Raw genomic sequence first — 23,358 nt, 5'->3', positions numbered from 1 at the left:
TATTGTCAAACTGTGCAGAGTTCAAAGCAAAATGATCTGGGAAATGGAGGATACATAAGGGGATATATTAAATCTTTCTTCATAAATACTTTGGTTAAGTGATAATTGAGAAGGGGGTGCATAGCAATCGATAGCTATTTAAATACTGTAAACACAAGATGAAGATAAATTATTTAGAGCAGCACAGGGTGTGTGTGAGGCATAATGGGAAGTAACTATAGGATGGGTAAATATAGGGTGAATATTGCCATATTGCCAACTTCCTGCCTTCAAAAATCATGAGATAGTAAAAAAAATAATAATTTGGGGTTCTTTTTATTTGCTTTGTGGGGTTTGAGCCTTTCGGGGTTGTGTTTTTCAAGCTTTTCATTTTAACCTTGAGGGGCGGAAACTTAGTTCTTCTGTAAATGGAAGCTGAAAGTCTAAGATAATCAAATGATTCCAGGCGCTGTGGCTTCAAGAAAAATACTATTTATTATGAGATTCACGATCAAATCGCTAGAGCTGGCAACAAGGTAAAATCTGTTGCTAGCCAGATCTGTTAGGTTGTGGAACAGCTTCCTAGTAATTCAGTACATTTACATTAGACCCAATAATATACTAATACACGTGAACAGCTGATTTGGCAAAACTGGGTGACCAGATCCGCCTTTATCTCTCTCCTATCGTGTCTAGGCTGAATTAGAAGGGGCGGGGCGGGCGGTGCCCTGGTTCTTCCAGGCTGGGGCGGATAGTCTGAGCTCTACCAGGCTTTCCCCCACCCTCCCTGCTTTATTTTCTGAAATGATCAGCTGTGTCCGTGGGTTGTGACAGGGTCAGGAGGAGTAATGCTGCCCTGCCCCTTGATGTCACACGGGGGGGAGAGAGAGATACTGTGACACTGGCCCTGGGCTTGCATTTCTGGCTACCTTTCTAGGTGCTTCCCCACTCCGCCTTTCTCTTCTCCACTTCCCTCCTCCTGCCGTCTACCCCTCCCTTTTCCCCACCCCCGGTCCCGCCCCCAGCCCCCGCTGGCGGTGCCCGCCCGGTGGCGGCTCGGGCGGCTTTTTCCAGCTGGAGCGCTCTGGCTGCTGAGCCGCTGCTGCGGCTGCTCCGGAAAATGTCCGAGCGAGGCGGCTTCTACAAGCAGGAATTGAACAAGACGGTGTGGGAGGTTCCCCAGCGCTACCAGAACCTGACCCCGGTGGGCTCCGGAGCCTACGGCTCTGTGTGGTAGGTGCCAGCCGTGGGCGGAGGGCAGGAGGGGACCGGCCCCCGGGCAGAGGCGCAGCTCCATGCTCCCCCTACCCGCCTCCCCGACCCGTCCGGCAAGACTTGCCCGCCTGCCAGCCTTCTGCCTGGGCGCAGACAATGCCCGGAAGCCGTTTGCATGGGGAGCTGCTAGGCCTGGGCTGGTATTGGCAAGCCCGGCTCTGGGGTGTGTTTGCGATACGCCCAGGATCGGGACGGGTGTGTAACAGGGGGTGGATTTCTCGGTGTGATCCATGCGGGGTAGCCGCCGATGCAAAGTAGCCATAGGCAGGGGCGCTGAGAGCCATTGAATCAAACTCTAAACCTTATATGTGATGGAAACCACTTCAAGCCTTAGCCAGGGCGTGCAGCACAACCCCCAGCACCCGTAGTTACAGCACCTATGGCCCATAGGATCTTTCTATGAATATATGCTATCGATCCTAATACTCTAGGCTCTCTCTTACCCTACATATTATACACAGAGGATCTGTGTGTGTGATTTTTTTCTCTTCCCCGCCCCCCACTAGGGTTAGGAGGAGGGAGAGCTGGAGTTGAAACTCTCACAATAATGTTGAGCTCTGGAATTCCTCATGAGTTGCTAAGGGTAACCCGGGTCATTCCGGCTTCTGAAAAGAGGCTTCCCCCAGACTAGATTTAAGACCTTCCTCACTGCTGAGCAGCATGCATGAATTAAAGTTTGCTAGGATGACTCTTTTATTCACACTGCTATGGGGGAGTGGGGGGAATCTCCTGTATTCATTTTAGGGGGTGAAGGTGACTGGCACTGCCTTTCGAACAATTTACCATTGCTCTCTTTAAACAAAATTTTAGGTGGGTAAATCACCAGAGCGACTGTTTCTCCCCCCACCCCTCTTCAGTAGCCTGCTCACTAGTTGATATAACACTGTTACATCACCTCAGACCTTCACCTAAAAATACTTCCAGGCTCATTTAAACCTGTTTCTAGGTGTAGGGAGACAATGAGGAGTTTGTTTACAGAGTCAATCCAGCTATCAAGGAGGAAGCCTTCATTTTATGTGCACTTTGCAACACTACCAGGAATCTTGCAGAGTCATTGTCTCTGTGAATCAGAAATAAAACTGGCTGGAGTCAGGCAGAGAAGAGTCAGAGTGTTAGTGCTGAGCAATTTTTGCATGAATAGCGAAGTTCTCCTTGTTAATGTTATGAGAAGCTTCATTGCATTCTGTCATGCCTGTTTTAGGGTTACATGTGACCCATTGTCTTGCCTGCAACTCACTTGCTCCATATTTGTGTCTGAAATAATATCTTGTTTCTATGAGTTACGTGATTCCTGGCGAACAGGTTAATCAGAGTGCCAGCACAGGAATGGAGAACAAAGAAATAAGTAGAATGATATATTGGTAAACATTATTTAAGGTGAGCTGTAGGATATATGGAGAAGCACATGGCATCAAATTGTGCTCTGACTTATACCCCATACAGCCTCATTTGGCCAAATTCAGTTCTTGGATACGTCATGTGAAGTTAGTAGAGTTACTCTGGATCAACACCGGTGTACATGAGAACAGAATTTTGCCCACTGACTTCAGTCGAATTGTAAGTCAGGGCAGAATGAGACCCAAAGACTGTAGACTATTAATATTGTGCAGGGATCCATGATGTGTCCTTTCCATTAAACACTTCTGTTCTGAATAATTGCTCAGTTATCAGAATTCATTTACTTTGTGCTTCCAGTCCTGCAGGATCAAACTACTTTCCTATTTGATTCATATTTAACTATATTTGTAGAAACTGAATCATTTTCAGAACTGTTTAACTCTTTAAAAAGTCACCATCAGTTTAAAAACCATACCTCTATCTGAATTATTTTACCTACTATTTACAACGAAACCCCTATCATGACTATAATCAAAGACATTAATGAAAAAAAAAGTTCTCAATTTTGTTTCCAATTGATTTGTGTTGTGCATTTGACAAAACCTTCTGAATAGTCAGTTTCACTCTTTCCCTGTATTGTCAGTTTCCTAAGGATGTTTTTGTTTTGGGTCTTTCACACAACAGGGGAGAGAGAAACATTTTTAAAATAGGAAAATGTGATTTAACCCCCTGTCCCCCTCCCCCACAATGATTTGCAGGGGATCTTAGGGCAGGTGGTGTACCTGGAAGTTCTCTTAACTCATTTTCTAGAATTGACTAAATTTCAGGTTTTTCCTTTTTCTACAAAATCTGTGTGATCATTCATACATTTCTTCCAACTAAGGGCACAATTCTGTGACTATCTCTGTTCCTAAGTTATTTAAACCATCGTTTAAACCATAGCTCTTAATTTGAGGATTCATGTTTTTTCTGTTAGTTTGAGAACTATGTTATGTGTGCAGTTGGAAAACAAGCCTCTTAGTTTTCTAATTGCACCTGATTGGTCTGTCCTTTTTCCTTAAGCTCAAATATTTCTAAGAAAAATCTGTAGTGCAATGCCAAAAACTTTTCAATCATAATAAAGGAAATCGAAACATGTGGTGTTTCACATGCTGCACAGCTGGCTTGTTTTCAGCTGTGGTAGAATTTACAATTTCTTCTACTTCTCTCATCCTCCCCCCCCCCCCATTAATTATTTTAATATCCATTGATATTTTGAATGTTTTCCACAGTGGAATCAGTGATATGTTGATAACCAGCATATGTCTCACCCAGGAGAACTGGTCATCTCTTGACTAATGTATTCTGCCCCATATATGACTAATCCCAACCCTATGCAGCAAAGTACTTAAACCATGCTTAAGTCTTGTTGAAATCAACTGCATTTAAGCACATGCCTAAGTGCTTTGCTGAATCAAAGCCATAGTCTTGAAATCCAAACACTGGCTTTGAAATAGGATCAAAGTTTTTAATAGAATCATATGTTTCTTAGCAGTACTGGAACAAATCTTTATTTGTAGTAAGATGTTCCCCTCCTTTCTGATTCAGCGTAACTGTTTCCTGCAAATCTTCCCCTTTTAATGTAACTTGTTACTTGCATCTGAGGGACTTTGGGGTAAAAAAATGTTGTAATTGTTGCATTCAATATGTTGGGCTAAATCATGCTAGTGAAGATTCTATCAGATTCTATCACTCTCAGCCTTGGAGTGACATTTTTAAAATTAATTTTTGTATGACTGCATCTACGTTTTTAAAGTAGAGTTAGAAATAAAGGGGGGAGAGATCAGGTGTTTTTGTGGTCCTATAGCTCAAAATGATTTTGATATAAAACAAATGTTTTGCAGCCCCTTTCGCTAAGTATTTATTTAAATGCTGGCAAAGTACCTTGATGTTGTACCAGATGCAAAAATCTCTGACCCACAGAGATTGACGCACCTTCAGTGTGAGGAGGCTAGAGTGGGGCTCATTCCTGGAAACTTTACAAAGCATATAGCAGCCCTGCCTAGTACCCCATTGGAATTCAGAGCCCACAGGCACTGCACAAAGAACTTCTGTGGAGTTCTCGCCTCAGGCACTGTGCCCCTACACTATATTTTCATCAATTAATTCTGCAGATGTAGGCTGCACAGTCTTCCTTAGCTGAGAACTTTGCATTTTAGCCTTCACCCATTGAAGTCAGTGGATGTTCTATCATCAACTTTGATAGGTGCAGGATCAGGTACTTTAAGCGTAGCACAAAAACAAACAAATAAGATATGGTGTATGCAGGTCCCATAAACTTCAAAGGGTCATACCTTACTCAAATAAAAAACAAATTTCACTGTAATACTCCACGAAATTTCTTCTCACTTAGGGCTATTTACATGATGCCAAATATCCACTTTCAAGGCCCAGACATTTATCATAGAGAGTTGGGTTTGTTTGCATTTCTAAAAAGTTGCAAGGATTTTTATATAATGGAAAACTTGTTTTTGAATATATAAAAATAATAAAAAAAACCCACTGAAATATTTTACTTTTACACTTACCCCCAAAATTTCTTTGTGCAGAGACTAAGCATAAACCTATCAGCCCAGAAAGTGAATATTTCAGGAAGCTGTACGTGACAGATAACAAGAGATTAAAATAGAAACTATTATGCAACCTTTAACTATAATTACTCCTGACATCATAAAAATAAATTAGAGTAACTGTGACACCAATATCATGCATTTTAGCATCCTCAGTACAGATCCCTTTCTTGAAGAAATGCATACATATTAAACATCTAGGGTTAAATCCTAACTTGTCAGTGGCAAAACTTCCACTGACTTCAATGGGGCCAAGATTTCATCCCTACTCAGTGAGTTTTAAAACCATTTTCGATTTAAACTACACTTTTTCTATTAACTTTGTATCCTCCCCTCCCCAGTGTTCCAAAGGGCATTTTGTAAAATCTGCCTACTTGGATGGGAAAGAAGTATACTGAAGTGCATCTTGTTTCTAGGAAGAATAAAATAAAATTGGACTATGTCATGATTACAGGGCAAGCTTTGTTTTCAATCCTTTTTATCCCATTTGAGTGCACTTCTCAACTGACTGGCCTGGCTCCCCTCACCTTTCTCAAGGGTAGAACCCAATGGTCCAAACATTCTTGGGCTACATCTATACTGCATACCTCTTGTGGCAACATGTAGCTAGACACAGCAGAAAAAAGCTGGCTGCATCTACACAGGCTGTATAGCTACACATGGCGGTGAAAGGTTATTGCAAGGAGAAGCAGCGGGAAAAGGCTTGTTAGCAGGAGTTGCCGGAACCTTTCCTCACTGCCAGAGCTTTTCCCTGTGGCAGTGGGCCAATACACTGTTAAAAATAGCAGTGTGGATGGGAAGGCACTGCTTGGGTGAGTAGAGAGCCTGGCAGGGTACATACCCACAGGATTCAGGCATGTCTTTATTTGAGGCACCAAAGCAGTGCCTTGTTATCTACACTGCTATTTATACTTGTGCTAGGGCTGTATGTAGCATATGTACTCTATATGCACCCCCTAGCACAGGGCTAAATAGCAGTGTAGCTGGTAAGATGCTGCTTAGGTGAGTAGGGTAAAAATCACACCTGAATCCCTAGGGTATGTACACTACATGATTGTCCTCATGCCCAAGCCATGCCTGCCCCATCTACATGGCTATATTTAGCAGAGTGATATCCCACTGCCTCCCCTGCTGCCAGAGCCTTCCTCATCGCATAGGGAAAGGCTCCAGCAGCAAGGAAAAGTTCTGGCAACTGGAGAGTAAAGGGGCATTCACTTCTTGAGTGCTTCCAAGTGGCTGGGTGTGGTACCATAGTCAGTTCTCACCCATGGCGCCTCATGCAGGCTGCCGGCCAATCTCTGGCCAAGTCACAAAGTCCCACTGAAACCCTTCTGGAGTACTAAAGAGTCCAATAAATAAACAGTCTATTTGCCCTCAATAGGATCTTCAGCACCAGCTATGGCCCCTTTAAATTCAGCCCATTGTGTGGGCTCCCAAATAAGCCCTGTCTCCTTCTGGGGGCTTACACTACTTTACTTGTGTCTGGTATGGGAATCTGGGCCCACCCACTACTCTGGGTTCCAGCCCAGGGACCCTATACACAGCAGCCATGTACTACTGACTTCAATCCTTTGCTGCTATTTTCCTGAGCCCCTTTTATCTCCAGCCCTATATCAGGGCCAGCTTCTCTCTCTGCAATCCCAGCTAAGTAAGTTCAGCCATAAAGTCTGTCTGATTGTTAGGCTCCTTTGCCCAGCGAGCAGCCCCCTTCTCCACTCCTCTGTTCCCAGCCAGGAACTGACCTGCTAAGACCAGGTAGCTCCTTCTATCTGGACCAGTCAGGCCCAGATTGGCTGTTGCTAGTCCCTCTAAGCCTTGGAGAATCAGGTTTCTGTGGTTTCCAAAGTGGCTGCTCCAGAAAGGCCTCTCTAGGCAGGCCTGGAGAATCCACCTTCACTGCTGTTTCTCCCACATTGCTGCTGCCTAGCATGGGATGTAGTAGGACTGTGGGGCCTCCTGTAGGGAGCCGCAAAGGCCAGGTACACCCCACCACTGGGAGGCAGCGGGAAAAGGTTCTGACGGCTCCAGAGACTTTCATTGCCGTGGGTAGCTGCACACACAGTGTGGATACAGCTGGCTCTTTGCTGTGGCATGTACCCATGCACTGCACGCTGACACTAGTGGATGGAGTGCAGTGCAGATAGGCCTTTAGACTTGATGTCTGGGTTGCACCCCCTACCCTGTTTCCCAACCTTGTTAACCCAGCAGGCCCAATTGAGTTTGCCACCTGTAAAACTTTTCCTCCAGGAGCCTGTGACAGCTGCTGATTAAAGTGACTCAAAAACAGCTTCTTCACAATAAAGCATTATTTATTCACCCAAAGATACAAAGCATGCAGAACAAACGGTAAAAGTGACAAAGTCTATATGCATAGTTCCCCATACCTATATCTTAATCTTTCCTTGCCAGCTTTTGTAAGCTCTCCTCTGCCCAGTTAACCCCATCTCTGTCTGGGAGAGGCACAGACTGCCTTCTGCAGCATGCTCTTTATGACTGTCTCCCCTAGTGGGTCTCCCTGTCAGCATGCTGACCACCCCTCTTCTCCCACCTCGCTCTTTTAGGTCAGCATGTTTAAAGTTTAAGCTTCTCCTTTGGCTCCTAGGTGCAGACCTGGGAAAAGTACACCTTGCCAGACTAGCTGGAGCCAGGCAGTTATTCCCCAATCAATAGCTTTCCTGTTGTTTCCTCACGGACTCTTGATATTCTTTATGATAGCACCTTATTTTAGCCATTGTTTCATTTCCTGTTGGGGTCCTTCTTCCAGCCTCCTTTGATTTAACTCCACATATTTAGGCAGGATAATAGCACACAGGTAAACTGAGGTGCATATATTTAGTTTTAAAAAATACACATAATTCATTCTCCACAGACTATAATAAAATATGCCCTTATTCAGAAAAGCACTTACGCACATGCTTAAGTCTGATTGACTGTAATGAAATGTAAGCATCTTCTTAAAGTTAAGCTTACATACTATCCTGAAAAGAGATCCTTTCCTGAATTTGGTCTTACTTTGTTTTGAGGCATTGAAAGGGAAGGTGAAGCAATAGGATTAAGGTTCCTAACTTCTAAAGTTTAAGATCCTGATCCTGTGATTCTGCTGGTTTGAAAATCAGCTTGGGGGTGCAGTGAACTGCATGACTGGGGCCTAAATTATAAAGTAATTGCTTACTAAACTCATTTAATAAATTGTCTTAGTGTTAAGAGCACCAAAACCGCTTCGGAGACCATTAAGTAGTGTTTGGGGAGGAGCGGGGGAGGTTGTTGGTATTTTTTAAAATTATACTAAATTATACTAAATTGTTAGACTGTAAATCACCTTTGGCTAAAAATAGAATCACTCCTGAGCTACGATCTTATTTGAAGACTTTTAGCCCACAGCACCTTTTTATGGCAGTTTTAAGCCACCACAAATATCTATTTCTAATGGAAATATTAATACAGCATTAATTACAATAACACTAAATGTATACTTTCAACTTTAAGTAAAACATCACCACTGTAATTTGTGTCATTTGTAAAAGTGCCTGCTTATTTGAATGCTAAAAGAATACAGAAACGATCATACTTCATACTACACATACACTTTTTGTATATAGATATATTTGAGAGCCAAAGTCTTGAAGGGTCTGCAAGGGTGAAGGCTCTGATTCTGAAATCAGATCTGCACCAGTGGGCCTTGCAGAGGTAGTTTACTGAAGTGGGCTTTGTACAGTCTGAAAGGTGCACTCATTGGGATCCCTTTGCAGGATTTGGGCCTACATTCAGCCCTGGTGAGGGTTAGCTCCATTGTCTTCATTGGAGGGGCACCGCTTACATCAAGGCTAAACTTGGACCTATGTATGGTTCTGCTGATGTCTACGTTGGTTCTAATGAGGTCTGTGTTTTAAAGAGGATAATGATTCTCACTGAAGATGACTATGCAAAGCTTTGTAGTGAATTGCAAGATATGGATCTTATTTATAGGAGTTGTAGACTGATTTCAAAGCAAGGCTGGCAAAGGAAATACAAAAAACCTCTGTTTTTGGGTGCAATGGGACACTTACTACTGAAGATTTGGGGTTTTTTCTAACACATTTTGTAGAGAAAATGAAAGGACTCCTGCCAGGAGACAGGCTTGAGACTAACTTGTTCCCTTGAGTCTGAATTTCTGTTTCCTGGTAGAAATTGAGCGACAATCCTGATCTGATGAAAAATGAACTGAGCGGAGTCTTTGACAGCTCTGCCATTTTGGGTTTTTGATGCAATCTCTCCTGCTCTCATTCAGTGTCCCCCATTTCATGGTGAATCTTGACACTAGCACAGCAGGATTCTGATTGCTTGGGGACCTTGAATTATAGCTGCTGTTGTTGTTTGTTGTTGTTCATTTCTGTTACCACAGAGCCTGGGAGCCCCTAGTCATGAGCCAGGACCCCACCGTGCAAGACAATGTACAAAATCAGAACAAAAAGATGGTCCCTGCCTGAAAGAGCATGGAATCTAAATATGGGACAAGACAGCGGATGGATACGGACTTACAGGGTGCACAAGGAAACAATGAGACTATGTTGGTCAGCATGATGGGTGGTGGTCACAGCACACCCACATCCTAACTGTTGTCATGTTTTTTGTAGACATCATGACAAAGGAGAATTTCAAGGAGAGGTTTGAAGAAAGATAATGCATTAGTTATTCAGATGTTTACCGAGAGCTCTTCCCAAGCATGTGGGGCAGCATGGAAGAAAATATGAAGTTGCTTGTTTGAAAATTTAACAAGTGGGCCGTGGAGGTTGGCATCGTGTGTTGATCAGAGGTGGAAGTCAGCATCTCAGTAGCTAATAAGAGACGATAAATAGGGTGGGAATAAGTTGTGAAGGGCCTGCAAGTGAAGACAAGTGGCTTATGACAGATGCTTTAGAGAAAGGAGAGCCAACAAAGGGATGCAAAGAAAGCTGTTTCATGGTTAAGCTATAGGCTAGAAAAATGATCTTTGCAGCAGTATTACAAATGGATATGAATGGGGCAAGATTACATTTGTCAGTGCTAGAGAAAATGATATTGCAGTAATCAAGATGTGAGATGCTGAGAACCTGGAGGAGAGTGCTAGCTATGTGGATGGATCAGAAAGAATGTATCTTAGAGAGGCAGACAGAATTAACAAGACATAGACATGGCCTGAGTTTGAGGATCTAGAGAACAGTCTGAGTCAAAGAAGATGCTCAGGTTATGGACCTGAGTGACTGGCAGGATGGTGGTGGTGTCCACAGTGACCAAGAAAGGAGGTGGCATGGAGGGCTGAAGTGGACAGGAAGAGATTAAAAGCTCTGTTTTTGCCTCATTGAGCTTGAACTGATGGTTAGACAGCCACAAGGAGAGGTCAGAGAGAGAGGCTGAGATTTTAGTTTGGACAGAAGGAGACAGGTCTGGAGTAAAGAGGTAAAAGGACGGAGTCCTTTGGATCCCCAACAGAAAGTTGGAAAGGGGATGAGAAGGATCCTCTGAAGGACATGCTGGAATGATTAAAGAAGTAAGAGGTGAACCCGGAGAGGTCCAAAAAACATAAGCCAAGGGAGGACAAGATTTCAAAAAGAAGAGTATGATCAACTGTTGCAAAGGTAGCTGACAGGATGAGGATGGAGTACTGGCATTGAGCTTAGGCTAGGAAGAAGTCAGTGGTGGCTGGTGAGAGTAGTTTCAGTGGAAAGGAAGGGTTTGGAAGTCGGATTGGAGGCTGTCTAGGATGGAATTCAAGGAGAGGAACTCCAGACAGTGACTGCAAACAGCATATTTAAAGAGCTTAGAAATTAAAGGGAGAAGGGACGTGGGGTGGTAGTTGGAGAGGCAAGTGGGTCAAGAGTAGGTTTGTTGGTGTGGTTTTTTTTTTTTTTTTATGGGAGAGACTAAGACAACTTTTAAGATGAGAGAGGCTTGTATGTGAGGGGAAAGAGTCAGGGGAGAATGAGTGGTGAAGGAGAAGAATAAGGAAGAGGATGAGAGTGGGTGCAAGGGAGATCAGGAAATTGGGTGGGATCTCTGGGGCAAGTGGAGCGGTCAGAAAAGGATGGCAGGTGAGAACTTCCGCATCTGCTCCATAGAAAAAGAGCAATTTGTAGTGGGGGGAAAGGAAGGCAAGGTGTGTTGAGAGAAAGTCATATTGTATTTGTCAGTTTTCTCTTGGAAGAAATTGGTAAGAACCTGTGCAGAGAGAAAAGTGGAGGCGCATGAGAGATGGTTTGAGGACCCAGTCAAAGGTGGCAATTATGGTGGCTGGGATTGTGACTATCGGATTCAATTAAGCAGCTAGGAATATGGTAGAACAGAAAGAGGTGAGAACAAATTCATAGTGGAGGAAGTCAGCCTGGATGTAGCATTTCCACCAGAGATGCCCTGCAGCACAAGAGCTGAAACATAGGAAGCAGATGTTGGGGGCAAGCCAGGGCTATGGGTTGGTAGGGCAAAGCTTGTGATGGGAAAGAAAAGCAAAAGAGTCAAAGATGGAGTGAAGAATTGAGAGAATCAACAACCATATCAATGGAAGAAAGGGAAAGAGAGGGCAGGCAAGAGAGAACAGATGAGAAGTCATCAATGCAGATGAATTGGAAGTCATGGAATGGTCAAGTGACAGTGTTGGGGGAGGGAAGGGGCACTGATGGGTGATGCTGAAAGAGACCAGGTGATGGCTGGAGAGGGGGAAAGATCAGAGAGAGAGCAGTGCTTGGTGAAGACCAAGTCCAGTGAATGCCCTTTTGGTGAGTGGCAACAGACTGAGTTCAACAGGGGCTGCAGGTCAAATGAAGAGGTGAGGGCAAGAAAACATGCAGCTAAGGGGTCGCATGGGTCATCTGCATGAAACTTCAAGTCACAAGGGATGAGTATAGAATCATAGAAGATTAGGGTTGGAAGAGACCTCAGGAGGTCATCTAGTCCAACCCCCTGCTCAAAACAGGACCAACCCCAACTAAATCATCACAGGCAGGGCTTTGTCAAGCCGGGCCTTAAAAACCTCCAAGGAAGGAGATTCCACCACCTCCCTAAGTAACGCATTCCAGTGCTTCACCACCCTCCTAGTGAAATAGTTTTTCCTAATATCCAACCTAGACCTCCCCCACTGCTACTTGAGAAAATTGCTCCTTGTTCTGTCATCTGCCACCACTGAGAGCAGCCTAACTCATCCTCTTTGGAGCCCCCCTTCAGTTGATGGCCACTATCAAATCCCCCCTCACTCTTTTCTCTTCTGCAGACTAAATAAGACCAGTTCCCTGAGCCTCTCCTCATAAGTCATGTGCCCCAGCCCCCTCATCATTTTCGTTGTCCTCCACTAGACTCTCTCCAATTTGTCCACATCCTTTCTGTAATGGGGGCACAAAATTGGACACAATACTCCAGATGTGGCCTCACCAGTGCCAAATAGAGGGGAATAATCACTTCCCTCGATCTGCTGGCAATGCTCCTACTAATGCAGCCCAATATGCTGTTAGCCGTCTTGGCAACAAGGGCACTGCTGACTCATATCCAGCTTCTCATCCACTGTAATCCCCAGGTCCTTTTCTGCAGAACTGCTGCTTAGCCAGTTGGTCCCCAGCCTGTAGCGGTGCATGGGATTCTTCCTTCCTAAGTTGTCCTTGTTGAACCTCATCAGATTTCTTTTGGCCCAATCCTCCAATTTGTCTAAGTCACTCTGGACCCTATCTCTACCCTCCAGCATATCTAGCTCTCCCCCTAGCTTAGTGTCATCCGCAAACTTGCTGAGGGTGCAATCCATCCCATCATCCAGATCATTAATGAAGATGTTGAACAAAAGATGACTGAGTGGTGGAAGACAGAGAAAGCCAAGAGTCAAAGAGAGGAAGGCTGATGGGGAGGAGTTGGTGGGCAGTAGGTGACCGCAACACTGAGAGGCAGAGAGGAGTTGGATGCAGTGCCTGTCAAAAGAGGAGAAAGGATGGGACAGGGGAGAAGGGAGAGGTGGGAAGCAGCAGGAGAGGCAGAGGAGAAGTCCAACACCCCCAACTTGGGCTGATTCAGGGTGGGGAGTGGGAGAAGAAGAGGCCTCTATAAGATGAAGGACTCCAGGTCTCTGTGAGAGCCAGGAGCTGGAGGAAGTAAGATATGAAGAGGTTGGAGATGGCTGGGAATTTTTTAGAGATGGAGTGCGTGTTCCAGAGAAGGGCAGAGGTGAAGGAGGAGGATGGGCATGAGGTTACAAATGGGGACACGAGAAGGGAGGCAGTGGTGGCAGAGATGAGCGTAGGAGGTAAAGAGGGAGGGCCAGGGCTGGGGCAAATGTCACCAGAGGTAAGGAGGACCAACATTTTCTAGACTCCTAAGTCTATATTTATGGCCTAAGTGTGGGATTTTCAAAAGTGACTTAGGAGCCCAAGTCCTGCCTCTGAAAATGTTGACCATTATGGAGAGAGCGAACAAGATATGGGAGGACTTAGGGAAAAGGAGGACGTTGGTAATGTAAATGAGATTGTTTGCTTGGGTTTATGCATGCATCTTGATGGCACTTTTTATTTTTAAATAGTAAATTTTATGTGCAGCTTAGAAGTTGACAGTTTTAATTATAGTTTTGTATTCCATAATCTATAGCTACCTGACAGTTCTCTTTTTTGATGAAAGGTGGAATAAAATGCAGCTTGATCTTCAATAGTATATTAGCTTTGCAACAGTGACAGATCTTTATTATTTAAGCACTGGCAGTCTACTCAAAAGCTGTATAAGAGACAGATACCACATGGTCCCTGCACTAAGAGAGCTAATCATTCCAAGGCTCTAACCCTGCATACATTTACACACATGAGTAACTTTACATGTGTGATTAGTCCCAATGACTTCAGTCATAATGTCTATAACCATTCCCGCAAAAAAGTCTTTAGTGTGTAAAGTTACTCATATGCACAAGTATTTGCAGGATGGAGGTCTGAAAGACAAAGATTAAACTAAATCTCCCCGGTAGCCCAATGATTGAGTATAGTTAGTATACTGATTATTTTTATTTTATAAATTGTGTTGGTAATAGATTTATATTGACATTGATTAATGTTTGTAGTTAAGACCTAGGTTTCTTTGCTAGTAAACTAAGGTGACATGACTAAATAGAAAAATCATAGGAAGCAGATCTGTGAATTTTAGTATCTGTTTAATACAGTATATACAATGTAAGTTAATATAATAGCTGTTTGCTGCTTTGGCATTCATATGCTAGCTGTAAATTCATCTTCAATAATTGACACTGGTTGTGCTGGAGTTAAAGCAAAGCACAAGTTCTTACATAACTTATGTAATGATCACAAGGTATGTAGGAACAATATCCACGTGATACTGCATTGCAAAACCATAATATATCGCATCACCATTTGTAGGGTGAAGTAAGTGTTGTTTCCTGTAGCAATGAGATTAGTATGTTGTTTTGCTGAAGACCATTACTCATCCTCTCTCCTTTTGTCTCACTACCTTTCATATTTTTTATAGATTTATTCTTACGCATGTACCTGTACAGAATTGTGTGTTTCCTAGTAGACAAAGAAGCACTCTGTGCTTTGTAGGGTAAATGTGGCTCTCTGAAAGTTGCATTCACTAACTTCCTTGAACTGCCATAAAATAATAAAGCATTTGTTTGGGGTGAGATGAAGGGAATATTTCAGTTCCCTGTATTAGTTTATTTTGTTTGTTGGCACTACTTACCCAAAGCTGACAATGGGAAATGCTTGCTTCTTTACATTGGGACTGCAACATAGCTTCCTCCTGATTCTGCCATGCTGCCAATTGCTCTTATGGCACATTTCCTTGTGGTTGGATTGATGGCGTATGTGCTCTTTCCCAAGACTACATTCCACAATTCAGTAAACAGTGGCTGCTTTAAGAGCAGTCTCTTCTGGGTCCTTTCCAAGACATTGATGTTTGTAAACTTTGTGATATCTTCTCTATTTAGCAGTTTTGTTTTTATAAAAAATAAACAAATTGTCATTATCACTCACCTTTATGGCATAACATGAATAAAATAATCAACAGTCATCACAACTGTACAAAAACCAAATTTCATGATTGGGAATGGTAAATATATATAAGTAAATGATATAAAATAAAATCATTAGTTTCTTTTGAACTGATTCAGGAGCACACTGAAAGAAACCAAGAATTCAAAATGATCATGTAATTACACCTCTACCCCAATATAACGCAGTCCCCGGGAGCCAAAATATCTTACCGTGTTATAGGTGAAACCGCATTATATCGAACTTGCTTTGATCCACTGGAGTGTGCAGCCTCGCCCCTCCGGAGCACTACTTTACCACGTTGTATTCGAATTCATGTTATAGCGGGTCGCGTTATATCGGGGTAGAGGTGTATTTTTTACTATGTCATGCAATTCATAAGCATAAACCACATACAGCTGTTTATAAATAAAAAGTATGGTTTATTTCCAATCCCAAGTATTCCAAAATCATGAGTCAGGATTCCAAAATCATGAAATTGGTTTGAAAACCATGAGATTGTTTTAAAATACTATATTTTGTGTTCTTTTCATTTGACTTCTGATTTCTGATCATTCAGCTACTCTTGCTTCATGTGTTCTTGCTTTTCTCTGCAATCATAAAGTCTGGAAAGTTACTTCTTTTAGGAAATGAAAGGTCAGATTCTCAAATGATCTCATGATTTAAGCAGCTGGGGCTTTCAGAAAAGCACTAAATATCAGGAGAGTAAGCAACACTGAAACAGTTTCTCTAAATTAACCAGTGATTTAAAATTACACTGAGCAGAAGGTTTTGAACAGTGCCAAAACAACACTATTGCTCAAGCTTGATATCTCTTGACCACTTCCAGGTAGCAAATAAATGCTTATAAACACTGAGAGTTCTGGGTTGACTGAGATCACATCTGAAAGGGACACTGCTAAGAGAGGTCCCAGAGTTAGCTTTTATAAAAATAACATCAATAACAATGTTTTCAATAAATTAATGCTTTTGAATTTCTCTGGGAAAAAGCCCATTTAAAGAAATATTTCCCAGCAGTGTTTGAAGCCTGAACACCATGGCATACTGCTAACATTTGAGAACCAGAAAGTGAAACTAAAAATATGCAGTAACAAAATTGAATAGTTTATTTTTATTGTCCAAGGTGAATTAAATTCAAACAGTGAAGAGCATAAGTGGTGGAAAGGAAACTAGATTTCACAAATTTCAGTTTTAATATCCAACATGGATGATGGGGCTGGTGAGACAAAGTGAGAAAAACACTTCAAAAATATAATGGGCCAGGTCATCACTTGGTGCAGTCCACTGGCTGTAATGGAGCTGTGCCAATTTAAACCAGCTGAGTATCATGGGCATTCATTTTATATGCACAGTTTCACTTTAAAAGTCACACAACTCCGGTTGCTACTTGCTTTTTCTCCCTCATTCTGTTCCAAACTGGTCTAAGCCCTGCTGTTTTAAGAACTGCTAAGGCTAAAAAGCAATGCTTTATACCATCTGAAAGCTCTGACTCATTCAAATGGTAGAAAGCAATCCATCTAAGTTGAGCGTTTATCAAGCTACTGAATCCCACAATTGAACTGAAGTGGTGGAAAGGAAACTAGATTTCACAAATTTCAGTTTTAATGTCCAACATGGATGATGGGGCTGGTGAGACAAAGTGAGAAAAACACTTCAAAAATATAATGGGCCAGGTCATCACTTGGTGCAGTCCACTGGCTGTAATGGAGCTGTGCCAATTTAAACCAGCTGAGTATCATGGGCATTCATTTTATATGCACAGTTTCACTTTAAAAGTCACACAACTCCGGTTGCTACTTGCTTTTTCTCCCTCATTCTGTTCCAAACTGGTCTAAGCCCTGCTGTTTTAAGAACTGCTAAGGCTAAAAAGCAATGCTTTATACCATCTGAAAGCTCTGACTCATTCAAATGGTAGAAAGCAATCCATCTAAGTTGAGCGTTTATCAAGCTACTGAATCACACAATTGAACTGAAGTGGGGGAGAAGATGTTTATCAGAATGATGGGTCTTCCTAAGTTCTTCTACAGAGCGCCCAGGTTCTGCAAGGCTTTCATCTGCCAGTGAAAGTATGAGTGGAGGTTTATGCATTGGTACAAATAAGGTTAGCTACTTGCTAGGCAGTGGTCTGCAGTAGACGGTACTAAGCGTTAAGCCATCTGTGTATCCATTTCCTTCCTCACAAATGTGCCAAGTTTAAAAGACTAGAATGTAAGTGAAGAATAGGTATTCCTGAGGAGACATGGGATGAAATATTGGCCCCATTGAAATCAATATATTTCATTCATTGACTTCAGTGGGGTCAGGATTTCACCCTAGGATTTAGGTCTAGTCCTCATCATGCTAATGAGGCATTTGGCTACATATTTCTCTTACTCCTATCCACATCATCCCCTTTTCCAGTCATGAAAAACATAGCCACTAAAATCACTTTCTTTGCCTGTACTTCTGATCACACCAGCCCATGTCTGAACCCCTCTGCTTGCTCAAGCAACACATCAGATTGTCTCCTTATCACCATCATGTCTTACATAAATCTGCTTCCTCCCTACTTGTCAGGCCAAGTCTCTTATATCACTCTGCCTGCTCCTCCTCACTGGAGATGCCAGCCTTTTCCTACAACTGCCTGTGCTTTCTTCCCTTTACTCATGGAGTCTCTTTTCTGGAGTGATCTACAGAGCTACTACTCTCTCCAACTTTAAATCCCTTTTTAAGATCCAGTTCTGTGATGCTTACAAACTATCTGACTAAATAATCACTTATCGGTTTCATTCATCTCATGATTGACTCACTTCTTCGCTGATCCCTACAAAAAACTTGCTGATTAAGTCTACTTCCTCTTTCAATGTAACTATAATTAAAAACAAATTCATTGCTCCATCCTGCTTTGCATTGGCCTTTGCTGAGTTTCTATGTAATCTAAGATAACCAGTTGTATAATCTTACTGATGTTGCCCTGGTTCTTCTCCTCTACTTTTCCCCATTGTCTTGTTTGCCCCCTTTTTTGCGTCTAGTCAGAAAAGAGATCCTGATCCTGCAATGGGCTTCAGATGAGTAGACCTCTGCCCCTCATGGAGCTCCATTCAGTTCAGTGAGATGCCATGCAAATGTGGAGCTCCATCCACATGGAGTACAGGAACTGAGCATTAGTTTGTGAACTACTTATGGCAAAACTTATGTCTTTATGCAGGAGGTCTTAGCACAATTTTGGGAGCCATTAAAATATATAGTATTACTACTAACCATTGACATCTCACTCTTACACATACGATTGTTGTTGAATTTTCAACTAGATTTGTTACTCAGTAAAAGGCTTCCTGTAAGTTAATGTGTTAAAGATTATCTCTTTATGCTCATGCTGTCTCCAGCAACTGCAGATTGTGTTCTCAACACTTTCAGTAGGCAACTTCAGTTTTCTTAGCTGAACTGAATTTATTTTAATGGGAAAGTAAAAATGCAGGGATGGTATTAAATAGGGGAAGTAGAGTTTGATTATTGATTAGCCGAACAAATAGTTTTCAAATGTCCTATGCATTGTCAGAAGATAATTTGTAAATAAACCAATTTTTCCCTCATTCGCAACATAATGAGCAGTATTTGTTTGGGGCTTGCTATATGTTATATAGACTACTGTATTGAAAATTAAGTCCCTATTCCTTCAAATGGTTACATGCTTAACTCTATGTATCTGAGTACTCCCACTGAAGACTGTGGGTTGCTCAAATGTGTAAAATTGAGTGCACGCTTAAATGTTTGTGGGATTGGAGCCTTAATTGCATATATGTTCATTTATACTGGTGATTTGTTTGTTAGTAATGGTTCCTGAGGCAACTTTTATAGTCTGACAGTGGCTATTTAGAAATTTTAATCTGGTGTCAGTAGATTTATGAAGACGTCGTATACCATGCAAATGCTCGCTAGGCATAATTAATATTTGCTAGACAGTGTGGCATCATCCTATAATTACTAAAGGCTCCAGTCTGTTCACTAAGGGCTAGAGTTCAAATCCTTATATTCCCTAAGAGCGCCTTGAGTTTGGGCAGGAGTTGGAAAGCAAAATTAATGAAGCTAATTCTCTGGTTATTTTCCATGCCAGATGGGGACAGGGTAGTACCTAGGGATGAAAAATATCATTAGGAGTTGGTAATTGTCAGGAAGATTGCAAGAGAGCTATCTTTGAATATTGGAGGTTGTCTCCAAATAGCTCTCCCAGAGATCACTTTCAGGTGATACAGCAGGTGGAAATAGAATCATAAACTCAAACTTTCTCATGTTGACTTTGGACTGTTACATCATGAGGCCTTGCCTAGCAATGCCAGGGTAGATCATGTTTTTTTAATTTTTTTTAATTTTCTCTTAGTTCAACTTATGATACCAAAACAAGACAGAAGGTGGCAGTAAAAAAGCTTTCAAGACCTTTTCAGTCACTTATTCATGCAAGAAGAACCTACCGAGAGCTTAGGTTGCTTAAGCACATGAAACATGAAAATGTAAGTGAAGAGTTTGTACTTTGCATTCTGTTTCTATAAATGAAAGTTTATAAACCGAAGTTTAATTTACTTTACCTACACTTATTATTGGAAAAGTATATGTGACCCCTGTCTTTCCAAGAAACGGTTGCTGGTTCAGGGATTGATCCTAAATCCATTGACGCCAATGGGAAGACTTCCATTGACATGAATGGGTATTAATAGACACTAACGAGGTGTCTTTTGTTGAAAATGTGTTGTTACCCTAGTAGAGAAGGGCAGAGTAAAGCATCAAACCCAAATAAAACTCAAATCTGCATGTGTCAGTTTGGGATTCTACTGAGAAATTAAGGCCAGATTCTGTTCTCATATACGCTCATAGAGCTCTCACTGAAGTTAATGGGAATATAACGTACTTATCTGAAGACTGAGTTTAGTCTTTGACCTGGGTGCAAGCTGCTAGGATTTATGGCTCCGATTCAGCAAAGTACTTAGCATGTGCCTAACTTTAAACCCAGTCACATCAGTTTCAATGGGATTACCAATTTACTTAAAGTTAGGCAGACGCTTAAGTACCTTGCTGAATTGGGGAATTCCTGTTAATTTCCCAGACTTAAACTAAAATGAAAATGAATCCAGTCTCTGACAGGAAATTACTCAATACTCATAGCTGAGAAGTGGTGATACAGTAGGTTGAAAAGTATGCTGGAGGGAGGTTACAATTATTTCAGTAAGTATGTTACAAGAAAACATGTAAAGCATTACTTAGCTTTAAGTACAATAGAAGCAAATCGAAATCATACACTACTTGTACTATAATGGGAGATTAGGTCTTCTCCTTCTTGACTTTAGATTATCTGAAGTCTTGTTCTATTTTTTCATAAAGTAATGTAATTTTGGTTTGCCCTGAGAGATAATTTTTCTTCTAGTGGCAAAAACAAAACAAAAAAAAACACAGTCCTCTTCATTCAGTACTATGCTGGTTTTGTTAAATATTCAGGGTGAAATCATGTTGTTCATATACATAGTTCCAGGGATTCTGAGGACAGCTAGCATAAATGATGTGTTATGTCATGAATTTCTGAAATAAAAAGGAGATCACCTTTTCTGTTTCAGGTTATAGGATTACTAGATGTTTTTACACCAGCAACTTCAATAGAAAATTTTAATGAAGTGTAAGTAAAATTTAACATCAGTGTGACTAATTGGTAAGCTATGAAGATAGATGCTTCAATGTTGCTGGAAAACAGATACACAGTTTTCTAGTCTAGCTACAGCCAAAATGAGCTTTGAGAGACTAATGTGCCTTTGGTCCCCTTTTCAAAAAAAAGGGGAAGGGGATTCTGCCCGAAGGCCTTTGGGCATGGTACTTAATAGATTGCAGGGACTCTATTACTGTACCTGGCACGTGATTTGATCTTCTGTATGTCTCACTAAATTTGTGGTCTGATCACCTTAACCTTGTTTTGGATGTGGAGTGTTTATTCTAGCCAGCATCAGTGACGTCAGCCATGTAAGGAATGCAGGAAAATATTCTGCGGTGGGTGATGACATCTCTGGGCCCGATTCTCCTCTCATCTAGTATTAGTTTTACACTGGTGTAGCTTCATTAACTTTAGTGGAGTTACTACTCCAGTGTAAGTCAGGAGCAGGTGAGAGAACAATTAGGCCCTCAGTCTTTTAGGAGAAACACTGGGTGAAATTCTGACTTTATTGAAGTCAGTGGCAAAACTCCCATTAATGTCAACAGGGCCAGGATTACACTCTCAGAATCTAGAATCTATGGCATAGCCAGTAAATTAATTGGTTAAAGTTGATAGAATGCTTTGAACACTTGAAGTGCCAATAAATAAAAAACTTGATTTTCAAATATTTGTTTTCAAAATGTAGTTGGTTATAGGTATTAGCCTGGGTGTTTGGGGTCTGATCACATAACCCTTGCTCGCTCCATTCATGGGATTACTCATGTGAATAAGGGTATGAGGTACCTGAGCTACATAGTTATTCAAGTGGACACATTTCAATGTTGAACAGAGTCAAAACAAAACAATTCGATCTTGGTTGACAAACCAAATGAAACGTTTGATTCAGGAATGTCAATGTTTTTGTTTCAGTCAAAAAAATGGAACCAAACATTCTGATATTTCCAAATGGAAATTTTTCAGAATTTTCTATTCTGTGAATTTTGACTTTTTATTCCAATTTAGGATGAAAGCTAATTTCAAAATATCAGAATTTCCCAAGGGACTCAAATTTTGTCCATCTCTACTCATTGAATGGAATCTGTGTTGTAGCAGGAGCCTTACAAGGAAAACTAGGCCTGATTTTTTTTATGGGAGATTTGCCTTTGACTTCAGTGGGAACAGATGGGAACCCAGATAGATTCAGTGTGGTCTTTCCTGGCCAACAGTTCTCTTGTTCTATGATCATGGTTTGTCTTGCTACAGTTGCAGTGAGAATACACTGACCACATACCTATGGCTATGAACTGCTATTGTTATATGATATTTTTTTTCTTAAATTTCCCAACTTACTGATTTTGTACAAACTTGTCTGGCAAAAAGACATTAAATGTCTTATGGACTGTAAGGCAAATGATTAAACTCCTAATTTGGGGGAAGGAGGTGATTTCTATCTCCCTATTGATGGATGGAGAAGGAATATACATGGGAGTGAGTAATTAATATTAAATTAAACAAATTCGATTTACCTGCTGCTTGTCAGAAATAAGTTGTTTTATTTTTACAGGTATCTTGTGACAAATTTAATGGGTGCTGACTTGAATAATATTGTAAAGTGCCAGAAGCTAACAGATGACCATATACAGTTTCTCATCTACCAGTTACTTAGAGGTCTTAAGGTACATGCTGCATGATGGCATTTATTTTATACTGAGCAACCAAAATGTTGTTGTAATGAATATTTCATTGGAAAGGCAACATTTGAATTCATTTTCAGAGCTGAATAGACTTACAAATACTCATGACATCTCTGGTGATTTCTTTTTATAAACCATAGTCAATTTACAACTCCCCAGATTCCTTTCAGAACTAAAGACAAGACCCCAATCCTTCAAATACTTACACACAAGTTAGACTTCACACATGTGAGTAGCCCCATTCATTTCAGTGGGACTACTTGTGTGTAAAGTTAAGCACCTCTGTAAGCATTTGCAGGATTGGGGCCTATGACTCGTGAAATGCTATAGTGGGATTACAAGATTATAGACTCGCAATAATTTCATATCTAATCAGCTCAATTTGTACATAAAATATATGTCTATTTTTGTAATTGTCAGTGCTGTAAACTCACCCTTGGATAAGAAAGGCACATCAGGCTATTTCTTTCTTGGATATTGGCCTCAGTAATAAAGATCCTGCAGGCCTAATTATGCCCTCTTGTTGATATGCCAAGAAGGAAAAAACCCATCTTGACTTTCACATCCCAAATTCACAGGGCTGAAAATTATAAGAAACAAATGCATCTTTTTACTTGTAAACTGATCAAAGTTTGATAAGGAGACACTGAGAGACAATAAACATGAAACCCCAAGGTGCCGTTTATACAGTCATTTTTCAAAGTACAGTTGCTCTTCAAACGTTCGGTAAATTGTACCTGAAATATGGAACTGTTCTTTTTTTAAAAGTCCTTGCTCGGATTTCGCCTTATCTTCTCAGCATCCTAAGAGTGTTTTCCTCTTGTTTGTTGTGAAAA

The 23,358-nt window shown here is 41.4% G+C and overlaps 1 protein-coding gene across 6 annotated transcripts in view; it reads left to right on the top strand.

Annotated features, from left to right (window-relative positions):
- The first annotated feature begins 1,011 nt into the window (after positions 1-1,011).
- Positions 1,012-23,358, top strand: part of MAPK11 (mitogen-activated protein kinase 11) — a 50,640-nt gene continuing 28,293 nt past the window's right edge. For 3 of the 6 annotated variants that reach the window (XR_008444386.1, XM_054022579.1, XM_054022559.1), the window contains exons 1-5: positions 1,127-1,212; positions 9,583-9,751; positions 19,536-19,665; positions 20,761-20,819; positions 22,393-22,504. Coding sequence is in view for 5 of the 6 variants with exons in the window: in XM_054022579.1 (XP_053878554.1) it covers positions 9,630-9,751; positions 19,536-19,665; positions 20,761-20,819; positions 22,393-22,504 (423 nt within the window). In the remaining variant the exon portion in view is untranslated. Of the gene's footprint in view, positions 1,213-9,582; positions 9,752-9,804; positions 9,846-19,535; positions 19,666-20,760; positions 20,820-22,392; positions 22,505-23,358 lie in introns of those variants that run through there. The other 3 variants (XM_054022570.1, XM_054022589.1, XM_054022599.1) reach the window with 3 other exon arrangements.

This window comes from Malaclemys terrapin, chromosome 1, assembly GCF_027887155.1.
Source record: "Malaclemys terrapin pileata isolate rMalTer1 chromosome 1, rMalTer1.hap1, whole genome shotgun sequence".
Taxonomy (NCBI): Eukaryota; Metazoa; Chordata; order Testudines; family Emydidae; genus Malaclemys; species Malaclemys terrapin.
The sequence above is the reverse complement of the archived record's forward strand: the minus strand, read 5'-3'. Positions and strand labels throughout refer to the sequence as shown.